Raw genomic sequence first — 19,869 nt, 5'->3', positions numbered from 1 at the left:
TGAAGGCGCTATGGAGAGATAAAGCCACAGAGACCACCCACAGTGCGTGGCTCTTTCACACTCGCATGAGGCCATAGTGAAAATGGAGCTGAACAGCCGTACGTCCTGCACTGACACATATTAAAAAGTTAAGAGAGCTTTAGAATGGCTGTTACCATTAGAATACAGTGGGAGAAATATAAAAAAAAAAAAAAAAACACCTTACCCAACCTCATAAATGGAGCTCATATCGAGGCACATAATGATGGTCCGTTAATTAAATCAAGGTTACTTTATTTGTACCCGTGGGTAGATTTGTTTTGCAGATGAGGTGATTGCTTTTGGCATAACAGCAAGACATACGTTGAACCCGTTCGGCAGGTACTTGATCCAGCTTCCAGACAGGACAAAAAGTGCTCAGTGTTCCACCATTCATCAGTTATAGCAGCATGGAAAAGTAAAAGAATCAAATAAATAAATAAGATCAAATAAATAAAAACAAGATGCAATAAAACACAATAAAAACCCAGAAAAGATAAAAACAGTCTGGGATAAAAACCAGGATAAGAACATGAAATTTAAAAATTTCAAGTCACAATAATATAAATAGAGCGAAGAAATAGAATAAATAACTAAAATAAATCATTAAATCTGTATCACCTGAGCAGCAGGAGGGAATGTAATGGAAAGTAAAAGATGGGAACTCAGCAATTAGGACTTGATGAACCTGAAAATACAACTGTCGTTTCTGAAGCTGTTTGTGAAGTGTCCACTTTTATGTAAAATTTGGATTTCTCCACCCACTGCACTGAGGTAAATTAATATTTAGGAAACAAAAAAGCAATATTTACTGAAATAACTAGAGAAAAAAATATGCATTCACAATATTTAGGTTATTTATTAATTCAGATTTGAACAATCTGAACTAAAAGAAAAACTTAACTTATTTTGAAGTTATTGATATGAGTGAGTAACAAGGTTATAACAGTTTTGGATTTTTCATTATAGTTTAGTTTTATTTAGTTTTGACTTTTTTTTTCTAATTCAGTTCGTTTTAATTCGTTTTTAGAGCAGGTTTGCTAGTTTTTATTAGTTTTTTTTTTTCTTTTTTCTAAATGCTTAGTTTTAGTTTAGTTTTAGTATTAATTTTAGTTTTGTCATATCTTTTCTCTTCTTCGCCGTCGTATTCAAATAAATCCTGTGCAGGACTCCGTTGATTTCTCCCAACTTTAGTCTCCATGGTTCCAGGTAGAGATGGGATGAGAAGACGACTCTAAACTACAAGTGGTGAGAAGTGATGGATAGTGAAGTGTCATATGGTGCCGCTAGCTGAAATTGCTGGAGTGAAATGAATCGCTTTCGTATCAATCCAACGTTGACAAAGACAAAAACGAAGGGAATTTTGTCCATAATTTTATCTGTTTCAGTTAGTTTTGTAAACACACAATACAGTTTCAGTTAGTTTTCGTTTTTTCTTTTAATTATAGTTTTTATTTATTTCAGTTAACAAAAATGTTTTTACAATTGTAGTTTTCGTCATTTCGTTAGTTTTCGTTAATGATAATAACCTTGGTGAGTAAGTGACTACAAATTACTATTTATGTAAGTATGTAAGTAAATGCTGCTACATTTTACCCAGAGTTATCAGGGATTAAATGGAATTGTCTTTTGTGAAAAAATCCAGTTAATTTGTGCAGATGTAAATAAAAGAAAAACAAATCTGCTAGATTACAGAATACATCTGTCTGCTGTATTATACAGGGTGTTAAATCATTGTCAGAAATGACTTTGCCAATTACATTTTAATGCTGCCTTATAATGTGAGGACAGCATCACCTAATTTGACTCTACTCCTGCACAAACCTGTGTCCTGAGAACCAATACTTTGTGTTACAATGCAAAAATGTAGCTCGGATTTCATAGAAAAAGGCCATGCAATAAAAATATAGAAGGAAACAATAACTTCTGCTCTTTTTGTCAGAAATAAAAGACACTGTTATTTGAGAAACAGGAATTAGCGGGAATTTTATTTTCCTTTTTTGCTTGTGTGTAACAAGTGTAACTTGAACCCCATTGTGAGTCTACGTCCATTCACTGCATCGATGTAAAAAGTGTTATAACATCGGTAAGAGGCTGAGGTGAGGTCAGTAGGGGTTGACATTTCTGTGGAAGTAGCTGTGAAAAGGTTAGTTTGCATAACTGTGGATGGGCCTCCTCGCCCCTGCCTGTCTCATCCAGCGGGATGGACCCCCCATGTGTCCACCCTACTGCATCCTTGTAGACTAGCACTACATCTGCAAATGGACGTCCATCAGTCCTGGTGCATCTATAGCCTGTCCGTCCATGGGAGTGGATCTCTCCTTCACTGTGGTTCTCCCCGAGGTTTCTCCCTTTTCCCACTGGGTTTTGAGTTTTTCCTTGCCGAGAAGGAGGGTCTAAGGACGGGGGATGCCCTGGACACTACTCATTTTCTTGCTGTTCATTTGACTGTTGTTTACTCTAACTGACTCTGTAAAGCCCTTTGAGATAACCTTGTTGTGATATTGGGCTATACAAATAAAGTTGAATTGAATTGAATTGAATAACAAAATGTGATGTCATGCATTGAAGTCCTGAAACCTCTTAAGTCCAACAACCTCATCTGACAAAAAGAAACATTCTACTGCCTGTGTTTTGTCATTATTGTGTTTTAATATATTACTTCAAATTCAGTCCAATTTAAAAAATCACCAATTGAGGCAGTGGTTTTTTTTTTTTTTTTTTTTTCCCATAAAGGCTGTCATCAAGATCATCAACAAGGTTTGAAGGATGACCAATTTTTCATCAAATCTGTCAAACCTCAGTCATATCCTCAGTATCATGAATCTGTAAGTCTTTCTGTGATTTCTCACCTGAATCTCTTGCATCATGGTGAACAATTTCTAAGTGCCATCCACCATAAACAAAACATGTGTTTACAAACAGAGCCAGGAGGGAACTCGGGAATCTTCGGAATTTTGTTGCGACATGCATTGTGGGAAACGGAGGTTTGCACAGCCACCTGGCAGCGGCAGCTGGAACAGACACGACGCAGAAACAGCAGGAGCTTCCTTCCCCCTATGCATGTTCCTCCAGCCGTTTCTGCGTTGTGTTTGTTTCATCCAAATAATATCATATGGCTGCACTGCCGCTGCTAGGCGGCTGCGTGAACTTCCGTTTCCTACAATGCATGTTGTGACAAAATTCCGAAGATGCCCGAGTTACCTACGGGCTCTGTTTGTTAACACATGGTTTGTTTATGGTGGATGGCACTTTGAAGTTGTTCACCGTGAGGGAAGAGATTCAGGTGAGTAATCACAGAAAGACTTACACATTTGTGACACTGAGGATATGACTGAGGTTTGACAGATTTGATGAAAAATTGCTCACGAAAGTCTCCTGCACCTTTAACTAAAAAAAAATTGCCCATAGGTGTGAATGTGAGAGTGATAGCTTATTCGTCTCTGTATGTCAACCCTGCGATGAACTGGTGACACGGCCAGGGTGAACCCCGCCTTTGCCCATAGGTAGCTGGGATAGGCTTCAGCACCCTTGCGACCCTCTCAAAGATAAAGTGTTTCAGAAGATGACTGACTGACTAATTCACGATCATGTAGATGTTCATAAAAGTAAATTCAAAGTTTATTATATCAGAAACAGAGAAAATTGAAAGGAAAGTGACTTTTTTCAACAAAGATATCAATAACTGAATCTAAAAACAAGTGTCTCCACTTTCATTTATCAAACTCTTTGGGTTTTATTGGTGAATGTTGTAGAAGATGATGGTGTTTCCATGTTCACTACAGAGCCTCTGGACGTCCAAATGGGTCATATCTGATGACCGTGAGAAGATGACGAAGGGCATTTTACACCAATTATTTACATGTGTTGATAGTGGATCAACAGATATTAAACATTTACATCAGTGGATGGTTTTGGTCGCCTGTGGGTGTTTGTGTCATTGTGGGTTAAAATTCTAAGTATTTGGATCACAATTAGTATTTATAATACAATTATTTAAAGTCAAATTTGTACATAAAATACATGATATTCAACAGTGATAGAAGTCTATGAATACATACAGTTAAAATGAGACGGAATCATAAAACTGTTGGACTACACAGCACCTCAGTGAGACATGAGCTGCTTGTTTGTTAAGTCGTGTTATGCAATAATGCTTCTGCTGCTGCCTTGGCATGGGCCAGTGTGTTATCCAAATTGTGTACTATCCTTCTAAATAACATGCACAGGGAAAAGTCTTACATGCCAACACAGATACAGGGTGTCTTTTTCTTAGAAAAACCCCATTGTATCGATAGTCAGATGTCGTCAAAATCCCTTTTTGGAGTCAACTCTGGAAGATCATTTGCACTTGTCTAATCCCCAGGCACATTCAGCTCATTCTGCTCGGTCTTTCAATGCCTTGTGGAGACTAAGATGCATAACATCAGCGTGATGGGGGAAGGACTGACACAATGTCCCCCCTCCTGCCCCTTCACATAATCCAAAGTGCATCCCTAGCTCAGCCTTTCAAAAGAGGCCAGGTGCATTATGGAAATTGTTCTGTCGTCTACAGTCTTGCCACAGCGTCCTCTGAGCTTTAGAGTCACACTGATACCTTTTTCCTTGGCTCACAGGCAGTACAGAAGCTTTTAACATGTAGAAGCCAGTAGCTTTTAGAGAACACATACGCACAGATGCTGTGTTTCAGGTTTGACAGAGTGTGTGTGTGAGACTGCAGCAGGAGACTCTAAATGGCTGAAGAGTAACAGCAGCATTTATAAGGTTGCTCAGTGTCAGTGGATGACATAATTGTCAATTTCAGCCTCTGATGGGCTATTGTGTAATGTGAGGAAGCATGTTTACCGTACTGTACTTGTATATTATGTCTGTGAATTGCCCTGTCCATCTGTAATAATCACCAAATTCGTTAGAGTGGCATAAAGTCATGTGATTGAATCACAGCTATGTTTTTGTTGAAATGCAACATGTAAAACACACATGGTTTGTGAAAATACACCTCCTTGCTAAGCTCAATAAACTCTTAAAACCCCTCTCATATTCACTGGAAAATGCATCATCACAAAGCTGAAAATAAGTGTAACCCAGGTGATAAACCTGCACATTTGTCACTTTAAATCAGTGTTTTTCAGCCTTGGGGTCGGGACCCCATGTGGGGTCACCTGGAATTCAAATTGGGCCACCTGAAATTTCTAGTAATTGATTAAAAAAAACAAACAACTTACTAATAAAAAACTATATGGTGAGTTGAGAAGGACAATCACAATCCATAAAAGACATGACAAACTCTGAAGCTGAAGCTGAAACTGCAGCACTGTGGTTCTGTTTATCTGTCAAATGTTCATTGTGGTCGGTTTCAGATGCTGCAGCTCTTTCATAATACATAGTTTGAGTTCTTGTTTGTTCAGTATTAATTGTCAGCCTTGTAAATCACAGCTGGACTGACTGTACATATCCTGACCAAGGAAAATAAACTTCTCCCTTTGTGCAGTAATCTACACCTGGATTTACTGCCTCCATCCATAATAATAGACATTACACAGACTAAATGTCATCTAAAATTAACGTTTATTTGCAACATAGTAGAGAAAACTATTACATGATCAAAAACAAATTAATTTGAGCAAAAAAAAGTCTCTGGTTTGAATATCTGGGGTCACCAGAAATTTGTGGTGTTAAAATGGGGTCACGAGCCAAAAACGGCTGGGAACCACCGCTTTAAATTATGTCTGCCTCTGGTGAGTGTGCCTATGGTCATAATCTCACTGTGTTTATATGACCTCTAGTGGGATGGTCACACGGGTCGTGTGGCCAATCAGTGTTGGTGATTAATCTATTCGACTGCAAGCTAACGAACCAGACTTTGAGCCTACTCCATGATTGCAACGATTGCACTTACCCAGTGCAAAGAACCCCCTACTGCACCCTGCTGCTGGGCTAGTAGGAGGGCTGCTTCAGCCCACAACCATTTTTCGCACTCCCCCCCACACATACTCATTCACTACCCCTTCTAGAAGGTTTTTCCCTTCACACAAACTCTACTGCATTTCCTGGATCCATGGACTCATCCTCATAAAATCCCAGTGTGGGTAATGAACTGCACAAACTTTATGTTTGGGGGCTCTTATTTTTGTTGCTATACTGGTCAACAAATAAGACTGAATTATGATGTTGAATTCTTGTTCAAACTGAACTGCTGCAGCATTGCTTTAAATGTCTATTACGACTGCACTGTCTGTTACATGTAGGGATGTAATGATTACTGGTATAATGATAAACCGCAGTAAAATTCCCAGTGGTTAGTATTACCGTTTAAATTCTAATTATCATGATAACCGTGTTTGATTACTGCACTTTTAGAGAGAGAGAGAGAGAGAGAGAGAGAGAGAGAGAGAGAGAGAGAGAGAGAGAGAGAGAGAGAGAGAGAGAGAGAGAGAGAGAGAGAGAGAGAGAGAGAGAGAGAGAGAGAGAGAGAGAGAGAGAGAGAGAGAGAGAGAGAGAGAGAGAGAGAGAGAGAGACCTCCGTTCTATCTATCTATCTATCTATCTATGAGAAAGAAACTAAAACAACTCAGACTTGATATGGAAAATGGTCAAACAATGGCAGTAAGGTGTCATCCTTAATGCACATTTGTATGTTTGATGTTTACATGTTAATATTTAAATTTTTCTGCCAACAAAGTACATTGTGCTGTCATTTTATTTGTTTGTTTTTTGTTTTTGTTTTGTTTTGTTCAAAATAGAAATTTATTAAATATTTCAGTGTGTGTATAAGTACTTTTTGAACATTTTGAGCACAATTTCAACAATACCACGATAATAAGGATAACCATGATAATTTTGGTCACAATAACCGTGATATGAAATTTTCATATCGTTACATCCCTAGTTACATGTTGTAGTTGTTTATTGTTGTTTTCAATATATGGTACCTATTCAAATGCAACTCTCAGTCTGTGTCTCTCTCTGCTTAGAGTCGACCCTAGTCTTCCGATTATTAGCACTAGCCTATTACCATATACTTATTAGTGTTATTACATGTAATAACAATAATTCAAACTGTAGTAACACAAGCTGTTTTTATGAGCTCATTAAAAAATATGTACTTCTCATTAGACAAAGATGCTACAATCATATGATGATTTTACAGAATTTCTCTATACTACCCTGCCAACAGTGTATGAAGAAGTTCAAATGAACGACTGCAGAAAAACTACTGGGACTTTTCATACACATTTTATGTACATAAGTACACTTTGTTGTGAATATTTCCATACTTATGTTTTGAATGCTTGTCTTTACTTGTGGTGAGTTATTTTCACAGTGTGGTATGAGTACATTTACTTGATATCTAAATACCTATTCCCCTGTTGGGGAAGGACACAGTGATGGAAGCCCACTGGTGTAGAATGCTTTGAGACATGCATGACTAGATTTGTGGAAGAATGTAACTGCTTGACCTCACAGGATAGGTCAGATGTCTTGGAGTCAACATGCAGCATAAATGGAGACAGGCTATTTTTGTTACTAAAGTTCAATTCATTCATAGCTATGCTGCAGATACAAAAGATGCAGCCGACACAAACATCTGTAGCACAAATACTAACGAGAAATATAACATGCGCACGCTTGAAAACCCTCGGCTTGACTTATCAGGTGGACTACTGCCGCCCAGTGGTCTGATTTATCAGTGCATGGTAAAGTTTTTTGACAGATGGATGGACGACCAACTGATGACAATACTGAGTTCTGAATTTTAGATTTTCTGTCATGTCCTTTTCTTCTCCTAAAGTTGCTGAGGATCTCACATAGCTGACTAGGGATGGGAATCGAGAACCAGTTCTTTTTGAGAACCGGATCCCAGTAGCTCGATTCCTTGGAATTGTTTGCCTGCCCGCTTAACGATTCTGCCTTTGTTGAGCATGCACGATGACGTCACGTGTACGCTGCATTGTTTTGGTCAGAACGTAGCCAACATGGTGTTAAGGCAGAAACGGTCTAAAAAGACGACACCAGGTCCACTGGAACACTGTCAGAGCTTCCATTTCTTCAAAAGGGTGGAATCCCTCCAGTATGTTCAAACATTTGTCCACAGCATGTGATTCATTTACAGGAATGTCACATATTTGATACACTAGCTAGCGACGCTTGTGAATCTAGCAGCAGAGTGAACACCGGGCCGTCATCCGGGCCCAGTTCCGGTTCCGGTGCAGGCAACAAACATTGTACCCCATCAAATACAAGTTTCTGAAGGTAGGGGAAAGGAAATGAGGTGCACAACAATGGGAGCCGAGCTGAGCCGAGTCCAACTGCGATCTGGTTCCACATAGTTGATATATGACAATAGAGGAATTAGTAAAGCGTCTTAAGTTTCACTTTCACTGAACGCCCCCCAGAACCGGGCCCGGTGTCATCTGTTACTATTATTTGTACATACTGTATATGTTCTATTTTCTGTGCAGAAATGGAAATATAAAAGACAGTTAATGCAAACACACCTGTTTGTTCTGTTTTATTCCCTCACTCAGTGAGAATCGATAAGAGAATCGATAAGGAATCGGATCAATAAGCAAAATCGATAATGGAATCGGAATTGTCAAATTCTTATCAATTCCCATCCCTAGAGCTGACATTAACCTGACACTTACATTTCCCATGCTCCTCAGCTTGGCTTTATTCAGAAAGTAAAGTGAAAAAGTGGTCAACTTTTATTATGTCTGTATTGCAAGCTCATCGTTGGTATGTGAGACAAGTAGCTTCAGCAAGACATGTAAGGACACCCTCGAGTCTGCCAGGCTGTGAACTCTAACCCATTTCCAGAGACAAGGTCAGAAGGTCATCCCAGAGAGAGGGTCAGCCCTAAGTCTGACACAGTTAGCCTGTTACTCAGCAACAACCTTCTCATATTTCAGTTACTACATTTCCCTTTTTTATTGTAGGAAATTAAAAGTTCAACAAGATTCAGTAGACGAATGTTTTGAAAACCTCATCCTTGAACGTCTGTTAGAACCACCATTAATAGTTGCAAGTTACATCTATTATGTTCATTCTAAAGAAATAAAGAAGTACGTTAAGGTAATTTTTGAGTTTGTTGTGGATAGACACAACAAATACTGTAGCGAGAATAACCTTGAAGAAAATGGTATTATATCATCGATTGGAGCCACAGCTCTGTCTAAATACCACAGTGCTTTGATGAAGTTTAATGTGACAGTCTCTTCTGGAAACAGATAGTTATGAGCTGCTGAAGGAGCAAATTACATATCTAATAGCTTTCATAGCGATGTCAGTCAAACCCCATCAGGGTCTACCGTTAAAGTCCAAATCGATGATGAGTCAGAAACCCGATAGTTCAATTAAAAGCAGCAGTAGAATGAGGTTTCAGCACCATGGACAGCATCAGAAGACGTACATTTCCACATCATGGGAAAGAAAACAATTCTTCCTTTGTGACACAAGATAACTATTCATATCTCATCATTAAGACAGCATTAGTGTATTAGCGAGACAGCAACCAATTAACACATAAGCAGACCTCATCAGACTGTTTTCAAGGAAATGATTTTTACATGAATATGTCACTGTCTTTTTGGCTTGTTTTCATAATGCAGGGGTATCCAAAAGTTTTTCTTTGTAAGTGACAAAAACTACTCATGTTTTATATTGTTGACTAAGACAAACCACAAAGTCCAGTAAAGATGGGTAGTATGTAGGACTGGTATCACAAATGAGAAATACTGTAGATGACTGTAATTCAGGTTTAAAAATTCCTTTTATTTACCTTTTTACTCTCCTTTCATTGGTACAGTCGTCAACACTAAAACTGCAAGAGGTCATCAAATATCTAAAACCACCAACAGATGAAATTTACCCACATACCGTATCACATCATTTACCATATATCTGGTCTGGTTTAAAGAAACGTTATGTTAGTTTTGGATTTTTCATTATAGTTTAGTTTTATTTAGTTCTGACTTTTTTTTCTCTAATTCATTTTTAGAGCAGGTTTGCTAGTTTTTAGTAGTTTTAATTTTTTTCTAAATGCTTAGTTTTAGTTTAGTTTTAGTATTAATTTTAGTTTTGTCATATCTTTTAGCTTCTTCACCGTCGTATTCAAATAAATCCCAGACAGGACTCTGCTGCTTTCTCACAACTTTAGTCTGCATGTTTCCAGGTAGACTGGGGACGAGAAGACGACTCTAAACAACAAGTGACGAGAAATGACGGACCGTGAACTACCATATGGAGCCGCTAGCTAAAATTGCTAGAGCAAAATAAATCACTTTCATATCAATCCGACTTTGAAAAAGACAAAAATGAAGGGAATTTTATCCATAATTTTTATACGTTTTAGTTAGTTTTGTAAGCACACAATACAGTTTCAGTTAGTTTTTTTTTTTTTTTCCTTTTAATTATAGTTTTTATTTATTTCAGTTAACAAAAATGTTTTTTCAATTCTAGTTTTCGTCATTTTGTTGGTTTTCGTTAACAATAATAACCTTGGTTTAAAGCAGACTACTCTTTACTCTTTAAGAGTACTGTATAAACATATAAATATATGTATATGCCATCCATCCATCCATCAGTTATGATTTCCATCACAGGAAATAATAATCACTTTTTTCAAAGCAAGGGAAATCTTAGCGTAGTCCTCATTTTCACCTGGCCAAGACAGTAACATGGACAATGTTACAACAATAAATAATAAGACAGAACAAACAACTTTCAGACACTACAGTAAATACAATACAATATCTGAGAATGAATACCATATTCCTTTTGGTTTTATCTGATAAGATTGAACACCTTTTCCATCCGCTCTCTTTTAGGTTCTCTTTACCTGTCTTTCATTAGTTCTTTCTAGACAAACACAGGAGCCAACTGCATGCGTATCATTTGCTCGTAATAAGCAAACAAAATATCAAACATGAACAAATAAGTAAACAAAGTCATGTGTAGAGCTGAAACGATTAAAAAAAAAAATTCAGTCACAATTTTCCTGAATTGAAGCTTTGTTTCCTTAATTTTGCCGCTGCTAAACATTGGTTCCACTGTTGTGTTTCACACGGATGTTTATTGTGATGCACATGATGCCAGGATCAACACAAACAACATGGAGCGTAATTCAGAGGAGACAAAGGCAGAAAATGTCTATATGCTCACTTTTCTTCATAGGAACCACCACTCACTCCTTTAAACTTTTTTGCTTTCACACAAACATAAAAAATATGTGTCTGTTTTTTTTAAGTTGTATGTTAGTTCCATCTGAAGTTGTTAGTAAGTTGGTAAATTGGAGACATATGTTGAAGCCAGCAGTGCACATATTTTACATAGTTTGTAGATGCCATTTGTCTTCAGTATTGTTTATCTATAGTTATTACCTCTGCCAAGGAGGTTATGTTTTTGCCAGGGTTTGCTTGTTTGTTGGTTAGTTACCAACATAACTGAAAAAGTTATGGATGGATTTTGATGAAATTTTCAGGAAATGTCCAAAATGGGATGAGTAACAAATGACTAGATTTTGGGAATGATCTGGATCACTGTCTGCATCCAGGAATTTTTAAAAGGATTCTTTATCATTGGGAGATAGGGATATATTCAACATATGTATGTTTAACTCCACAATGAATGGTCAGAGTGCTTGGTGAAAAAAAATACAAAATAAGTTCCCAGCAGGTTCTACAAGATACTGAAGATTGATCTGGATCCTCACAAAATTCTGGATACCATGGTCCAGAACAGGAAAAATAGTGGAGTTTTGGAATTTTCATCCTAACAAGGGAACAAATTATGGTATTGACATGTAACAAACACCAAAGTATAGCCATGACAGTGTGAAATCTGAAGTGTGCCAACGGATTTGTTTTCAACAACTATGAAGGTAGATCCAGGAGGAAACTGCCATTTCCGAAAAAGTGATTTTCATTAATTACCTCCGCCAGGAGGTATTGTGATCGCTTTGCTTTGTGTGCGTGTTTGTTTGTTTGTTAGCAAGATAACTCAAAAAGTTATGGATGGATTTTCATGAAGTTTTCAGGAAATGTTGATACTGGCACAAGGAAAAAATGATAAAATTTTGGTGGTGATCAGGGGTGGGGGGGGGACCACAGGGGGCCCCACTGATCAGCCTTGGCAGAGGTCTGCGCTCTCCGAGTGTTTCTCTTGTTTCATTTGAGTTTGTTTGTCTGTCTGTTAGCAGGATAACTCAAAAAGTTATGGACGGATTTTGATGAAATTTTCAGGAAAAGTTGATACTGGCACAAGGAACAACTTATTACATTTTAGTGGTGATTGGGTGGGGGGGACTGATCTACCTTGGCAGAGGTCCGCACTCTCCGAGTGCTTTTCTAGTTTTTTTTTGATGTACTTTTATACTGTTGTTAATAATGTTATTTCTATATAGGTGTTTTTTTCTATATCCTTTTACTTTTATACTTTTTGTGGTTGTTGTTTCAGCTGGCTCTGGAATAAAGGACATGTTGTTCGTCATGTTCAGATATGTTTTTAACACATTTTTACTATGTTTTTCACCTATTCAAATAATAATGTAATCAAATTGAAGAAATTAATTGATAGATTAATTGATTACAAACACAATCAATAGCTGCAGCTCTAGTCAAGTCTATAACCTGAGTTTGTCCCTCTCATTGTTGTAATTATTATCTCCATACATGGATAAGCGTTTGTCACTTTCATCCACCAATCTAATTCTGACATCAGATGATGGTGTGTGATGCACAGTGACAGTGTGTGGACGGTCGTCGTTAGTCTTACAATTCATTGTCCAAACAAATTACTTAATAGAATTATGGAAATAAGAGTGGGACTTGCCACTTGTTCAGTGGGTCCGTATCTGCATTCATCATGTGGAGGAGGGGTGGAGGGTGGGTTTCAGAGAGGATGTGAGTGGGCAGAGGGACACGTCTGTGTGCAGAGTGCCACTCACAGTGTGTGTGTGTATACAAGTGAGTGTATACAGTTTAATTTTCAGCCGCTGCTGTTTTGAAGGTTAAGAGTGATCACTGTGTTGGAAGTGCAGGGAGCAGGGCTCTCCACATGAATTCATATGAGCCATGGAGACCAAAGCTGGCAGAGAACACACACTGGTTTGTGGGACTAATTAGTGAACTTCACTCGGTAGTTAATAATGCTGTCAGCGGCCTTTTCATCAGCTCTCTATCACTTTTAAAGGGAATATATTCAGAATGGAAACATGAGTTAGGCTGTGGATGAAGGAAGTTGATTGTCACTGTATAATTTTCGGTCTGTCAACCTTGTAAGTGCTCGAGGCGTAGGTGTGCCAGTGACAAGGAGCTTGCTTTTCAGCCGACAGCTGCACAATGCTTGTCACTAGATGTTTTCCTCCAATCAAAATCACATTATTCAAATCTGTGGAAATGTCAACAGTGCAAACCTCAAACTTTTGATACTTTATGCTTTTATTTCACTTGGAACTTCCACCAGCTCTTGGAGCCATGTGACAGAGCAAGAGCAGAATGCATGGGTCAAGAAATGATTACATTACCATCCTCTCGGGGGTGGAAAATTCTGACCTCCATTTTGTCTCTGCGGAGGTCAGAGAGAGTCCGAGCGGGGTCAGGAGAGCACAGTCCTGTACTGCACTGTAGGCTATGGGACAGTGACCCACTCCATACATCCACCATTTTCACACAGGCGCTATTCAATCTCTGGATGTAATCCTGATTTTTATGCCTCCAGACTTCCTTTCAACTCTGCCACAATGAGGTCAATTTGGCACTAAGGGGGCTGACAGTAAGAGGTCCCCAGTCTGTACTTTCACTACAGCTGTGGACAGAAACACAGTGCATTATGGGTAGAGCCAATGTCAAATTGCTGATAATGACATTTTGGTGCTGAGTTATTAAGCAAAAATCTTTAAAGAAAGACCATGCCTACACAGTAAATAGGGCTGTTTTGATGACGTCACTGCATTAATAAAGAGATTTAGTCATTTAACATTCACTGTTGAATTTTTCATGTTAGACTTAAAACAGCAGAAGAAGAAGACAAATATGCAGGTTTTAAGCTTCATTAATCTTCTACTTTCCATGTGTAATGTGACTAATGCAGAATCTAGACTATGTTGGTTTATCCCCTTAATACAGTGTTTTTCAACCTTGGGCTCGGGACCCCACATGGGGTCACCTGGAATTCAAATGGGGTCGCCTGAAATTTCTGGTAATTGGAAAAAAAAACAAAAAAAAACTTACTAATAAAAAATATATGGTGAGTTGAGAGAGACAATCACAAAAAAATAAAAGATTTACTTTGTGGATGACTGCTCTACCCACTGAACCACAGCCACCTCCAGTATAGCAGAGTATTGTGAAGTGGTGAAGTCCAGCCTTTGTGCTTGCAGTGTGAATAAATCAAATCAAATCAAATTTTATTTGTATAGCGCCAAATCATAACAAAAGTTACCTCATGACACTTAACATTTAGAGGTGGTCCCCCAACACCCAACAGAACCCTCCAGGAGCAAACACTTGGAGACGGTGGCAAGAAAAACTTCCTTTTAACAGGCTAAAACCTGGAGAAGACACCGGCTCTGAGGATGGTCGTCTGCCTTGACCAGTTGGGGTTAAAGAGAGAGGGGTAGAGGAAGAGAGAGAGAGAATGGTGGGGGGGACACATGGATGCACAACAAACTGAAATGTAACTGTTAAAAACTAGAACTGTTGTTACCAGTGTAATAATAGAATAACATGCTGTATTTTTGTTTCTGGTTTAGCACAGAAACCACACAATCCTTTCATTAATCCAATAGTTCCAAACCTTTTTTTGCCTCGTGACCCCATTTTAACATCACAAATTTCTGGCAACCCCAGACATTCAAAATGGAGACTTTTTTTTTTGCTCAAATTAATTTTTTTGGGATCATGTAATAGTTTGCTATACGATGTTGCAAATAAACATTAATATTAGGTGACATTTAGTCTATATAATGTATATTATTATGGACGGAGGCAGAAAAGCCAGGTGTAGATTACTGCACAAAGGGAGAATTTGATTTTCCTTGGTCAGCAAATTAATACTGAACAAACAATAACTCAAACGATGAATTATGAAAGAGCTGCAGCATCTGAAACTGACCACAATGAACATTTGACAAACAAACATAACCATAGTGCTTCAGTTTCAGCTTCACAGTTTGTCATGCCTTTTATGTCTTGTGATTATCTCTCTCTACTCAACATTTATTTTTTATTAGTAAGTTTTTATTGATATTTTTATCAATTACTAGAAATTTCAGGCGACCCCACATGGGGTTCCGACCCCAAGGTTGAAAGACTCTGCATTAATCTGTTTTGTTCAATTGAGAACAAAAGAGCCATGAATGAAAGACAAGAGAAATGAACAGATATGGTGAATTGGATGTCAGGTGTAGCCTGTCTGACAGAAAGAACAGCACATTAAGATGATGGCAACAGTGTGACTACATAACAGGACAAAATTTACATTTTATCAAGTAAGAAAATGTTCTTCTCTAAATCCTACTTATATATATGTATTGTATATTTTTCGAGGCATATAATGATAGTATTTTGCATGTTAAATTTTTACAATTTTTATGTTTCATTGTTTCATGCTGTTAGTTCTATTTTTAGTTCTATTTTTAATGGCTACCTGCTCGGTATCACAACACACTACCTGTCAGCTTAATGGTGTAATTATGTAAAATGGGGAGAGCATTCGTAAAGCAGGTCACTTTATGAAGACAAATGGATATAATTTTCATTTCTCAAGTTGACAGAAAAAGCTGAAGTTCTCCTCAGGTTTTTTTTTGTATCCCCATTTGAATATTAATTTGTTTTAAAGGGGTCATATTTTGCTAAACCCATTTTTATTAGTCTTTGATACATTTATTTGTGTATTTGTATTTGTAATACAGTGGCCCAGAGGTGCAACACCCCAAAAAATTATCCACTGTTGTGTGCGACCACCGTACGTGTAAAGCAGGGTTAAAAACAAACAAAAACAAGAAGCACTCGGAGAGCGCAGACCTCTGCCAAGGCTGATCAGTGCCCCCCCCCCGTGGGCCCCCCCACGCCAAGGAGGTTATGTTTTTGCCAGGGTTTGTTTGTCTGTCTGTCTGTTTGTCTGTCCGTTAGCGTGCAACATAACTCAAAAAGTTATGGACAGATTTTGATGAAATTTTCTGGTCTGCGCCCCCCCCGTGGGGCCCCCCACCCCCGATCACCACCAAAATTTAATCATTTCTTCCTTATCCCATTTCCAACAAACCCTGAAAATTTCATCAAAATCTGTCCATAACTTTTTGAGTTATGTTGCACACTAACGGACAGACAAGCAGACAAACAAACAAACAAACCCTGGCAAAAACATAACCTCCTTGGCGGAGGTAACAACAACGTTCAATTCAAATTCAATATTCGCCGGTTTGCCATCCAGTGTGCAGTCCAGCACTTCCGCCGTCCGTCATGGCGCTCGTTTGCGGTGCGAACAGAGCGTGACGTAACGTGCAAAGGGTCAATAGTTTATGTAGACCACAGGGAAATGTTTTAAAATGCAAAATTCCATTAAAAAAAGCCAAATATCAGTCCTTTAAGGCTATGATGAAGAGAAAGATGAATTACATTTAAAAAGAAAACATTCACACCATCAGCAGCTGAGTTTGCTGGTGGATGAATCTTCCCATGTGCATCATTATTTTTAAGCAACTCCACCTTTTGAAGTGTGATCACTGCTGCTCTTTCACACTAGCTTAGACTGTTCTCAGACTAAAGTCTTCTTGTTTGAAGTTAGGTTTTTGCTCTCTCTAATTTAGAGGTTGAAATGTGCTAAAAGGTCTCCAGTTCAAATTATTAACTTGTAACTGTATAAACATGACTAAAAAGCCATGTCAGCTGGCTAAAATCTTCCCCTGGACAGCAGTTCAGAAACTATCCACACAGTATGTCCATCAGTGTTTCTCCAGCAGGCTTAAGAGGAGATCTGAGCTAATAAAACACAGATGTGCTCTCACCGTGTACCATCGAGAGCCACCGTAACTCCAAACCCTACTGTTGTATTTCAGACAAAGATGTGTTTTTGGAAGATTTATATGATGGAAAAAAAAAAAAAAAACCATGTTATGCTTATGAAGTAGGAGGTCGATGGTTTCCTGGCTGAGGGAGGAAGAGTCAGAGTGTGGAAATGGTCGGATGTTATTTGTTTTCCAATAGCCACAGTTTCACTGCTTGTTTCTCGCAAATCATGTCGCACAAACAAGTATGATTAACTTGATATCTCAGGAAATGGAATAATAGTACGACTCATGGTTCACTGCAGAGAGGAAATGAGTTCTGTGATTGTGCTGCCAGGCTGTTTGTGTTCTTCTCTTTTCCTTTGCTGGGTTCAAGAGTTTGTCGCATAAGAAAGTACAGCAGACAATTCCACATCAGTGTACATTTCTATAATTAACCGCATATTTGTGACCAGTGAAAATGATGTGGAATTTCAGTTTGGATGTGCCGGTCAGGGCTGTGGTTTCAGAGATCAGTTCATGGATGTCATTGCTCTGTGTGTCTTCATTGTTCTAACTTTAGTTTTTTTTTGTGTTGTTGTGTGTTGCTGTAGGTTCATCCTGGTCTTCAGCTGCCTTGTCCTGTCTGTGTTCTCCACCATCCCAGCTCACCAGGACTTCTCCTCCTACTGTCTACTCATTCTGGTAAGAAACTGGGCAAATGCTCCACCAAAAGCACTTCTCCAAAATCTTGATGTTAGAAGTAGGGATGCACCGATCCGACACCAGTGTCGGGCATCGGTTCCGATACTCAGTGCGTGTACTTGTACTCGTACTCATAAAAGTAATCCGATACAAATGCACCGATACCACTTACGGCCGTGTGACATTCACAGTTCAGTGCATAGATTCTGCATACATTCCATCCGTTTTCCAGGTGCTAGCAGATGAGTACCCAGATGGAGAATACCAGCAGGAACTGAAATATATTTTACTATAGATATTGAAGTTTTAGGATGAATTAAGTATGTATTAATGTATTAAGTAGTTATTGTTTTAACATAGGATTCTTTTGTTTAATCTGTTTAACTTCAATAATGTTAATAGTGAGTTCTTTGTGACCAGGATTTATGTAGTACTGTGTTGTAGTTTCAGTATGTTGTCACTAGGTTAAGCTTGTTAAGATAGGAAACATCTGTCTGCACAAGAGTTAAGTAGGTTCTGTTCTTCTTTTAGATACACGTCTGAACACACACATTCACACACATAGTGTTGTCAAATATAGGTGATAAGGGTAAACTTATTGTTGGCATAAGTTTACTTAGAGTTAAGGCCCCACATCTGTTTGATCTTTTTCGATAATGCTAAGTTAAAGACCAACCCGTTTGTATGGGCGAGCCCGCCCATAGGGTCAATAAATGTGCATTTCATCTACTGTTCGGGGCTCATTGTCTTTGAGTCCTCAGCGCTGAGTGTCCGCCTTATTTGTGATTTGAATATATTTGGTCAACTTTGAGACCGATCTGAATCCAGACTCACCCTTAGAGCTTCCAATAAAAGAACGTGTTCACAGAACCGTGGAGGTAGAGGATCTGTTTTATATATTAGTTTTCATTATTTTCTAAATGCTTAGTTTCAGTTTAGTTTTAGTTTCTTTATATCTTTTATCTTCTTTGTCGTCGTATTCAAATAAATCCCAGACAGGACTCTGCTACTTTTTCCCAACTTTAGTCTCCATGTTTCCAAGTAGAGTCAGGACGAGAAGACGACTATTGCTGCGTTTCCACTACGTAGAACTGGCTCGGCTCGGCTCGGCTCGACTCGGATACCAGGTCCTATTCCTGGAGACTGTTTCCATTACAGGATACTACCCACTTTACAGTACCTGGACGTCATAGCGATGTGGTGCGTTATTTCCATGTCGTCTGCTCAGAGTTGCTGATTAACTCGCTCGTTGTGTGTTGTCTCGTCAAACTCACGCTGAATTTTTACGTCTGAACCTCCTCGACAAACCATGGTGTAGTTTTGCAGCCTGTCATCATGTGGATTAACCTACCGCTATATTTACTGTCAACTTCCGCATCTGTTTTTTGCAAAACGGCGGGTCACAGAGATGACTCTCTGACCAATCAGTGGTCTGCAGTGTTTACTCGTCACGTTTTAGTATCTGGTCCCCAGTCCTGGAACCTCAGCGGAGGTGATACCAAAAAACTAGTACCAGGTACCAGATTCCAGGTCCTTTTTCATAATGGAAATGCAAAAAGGCCGAGTCGAGTTGAGCCAAGCCGGTTCCACGTAGTGGAAATGTGGCATAAACCACAAGTGACAAGAAGTAATGGACCGTGAAGTGTCGTATGGTGCCAGCAGCTAAAATTGTTCGATGGAAATAAATCGATTTCATATCAGTCCGGCTTTGACAAAGATGAAAACGAAGGGAATTTTATCCATAATTTTTATACGTTTTAATTAGTTTTATAAACACACAATACAGTTTCAGTTGGTTGTTGTTTTTTTCTTTTAATTATAGTTTTTATGTATTCAGTTAACGAAAATATTTTACAATTCCAGTTTTCGTCATTTCGTTAGTTTTCATAAAGGATAATAACCTTGGTTGTGACTTGCACGGTAAAAAAAAATCTGTAATTTAATGGAATTATCACTGTTTATTTTACAGATTTTTCCTGTATTTTTAAGATATAGAAAAATATCAATGAATGACAAAAATAGACTGATTTTATACGTCAAATGTACATTAACACAAAAAACTGTAACTGTGAATACCCAAAAATTTCAATTTTTTAAAAGAAATTTTTTCTTTTTTCACAGAGAAATGCAGTTAAAATGCATTTGCAAATTTGTCTTTC

The 19,869-nt window shown here is 38.3% G+C and overlaps 1 protein-coding gene across 2 annotated transcripts in view; it reads left to right on the top strand.

The window, feature by feature from the left end:
- The window catches only part of kcnq5b (potassium voltage-gated channel, KQT-like subfamily, member 5b), a 296,398-nt gene that overhangs the window by 189,217 nt on the left and 87,312 nt on the right, over positions 1-19,869 (top strand). For both annotated transcript variants that reach the window (XM_030142230.1, XM_030142235.1), the window contains exon 2: positions 17,620-17,710. In XM_030142230.1, the coding sequence (XP_029998090.1) occupies positions 17,620-17,710 (91 nt within the window). The remainder of the gene's footprint in view (positions 1-17,619; positions 17,711-19,869) is intronic.

Source organism: Sphaeramia orbicularis, chromosome 1 (assembly GCF_902148855.1).
Source record: "Sphaeramia orbicularis chromosome 1, fSphaOr1.1, whole genome shotgun sequence".
In the NCBI taxonomy this organism is placed as follows: Eukaryota; Metazoa; Chordata; class Actinopteri; order Kurtiformes; family Apogonidae; genus Sphaeramia; species Sphaeramia orbicularis.
This window is presented reverse-complemented; position numbering and strand designations above follow the sequence as displayed.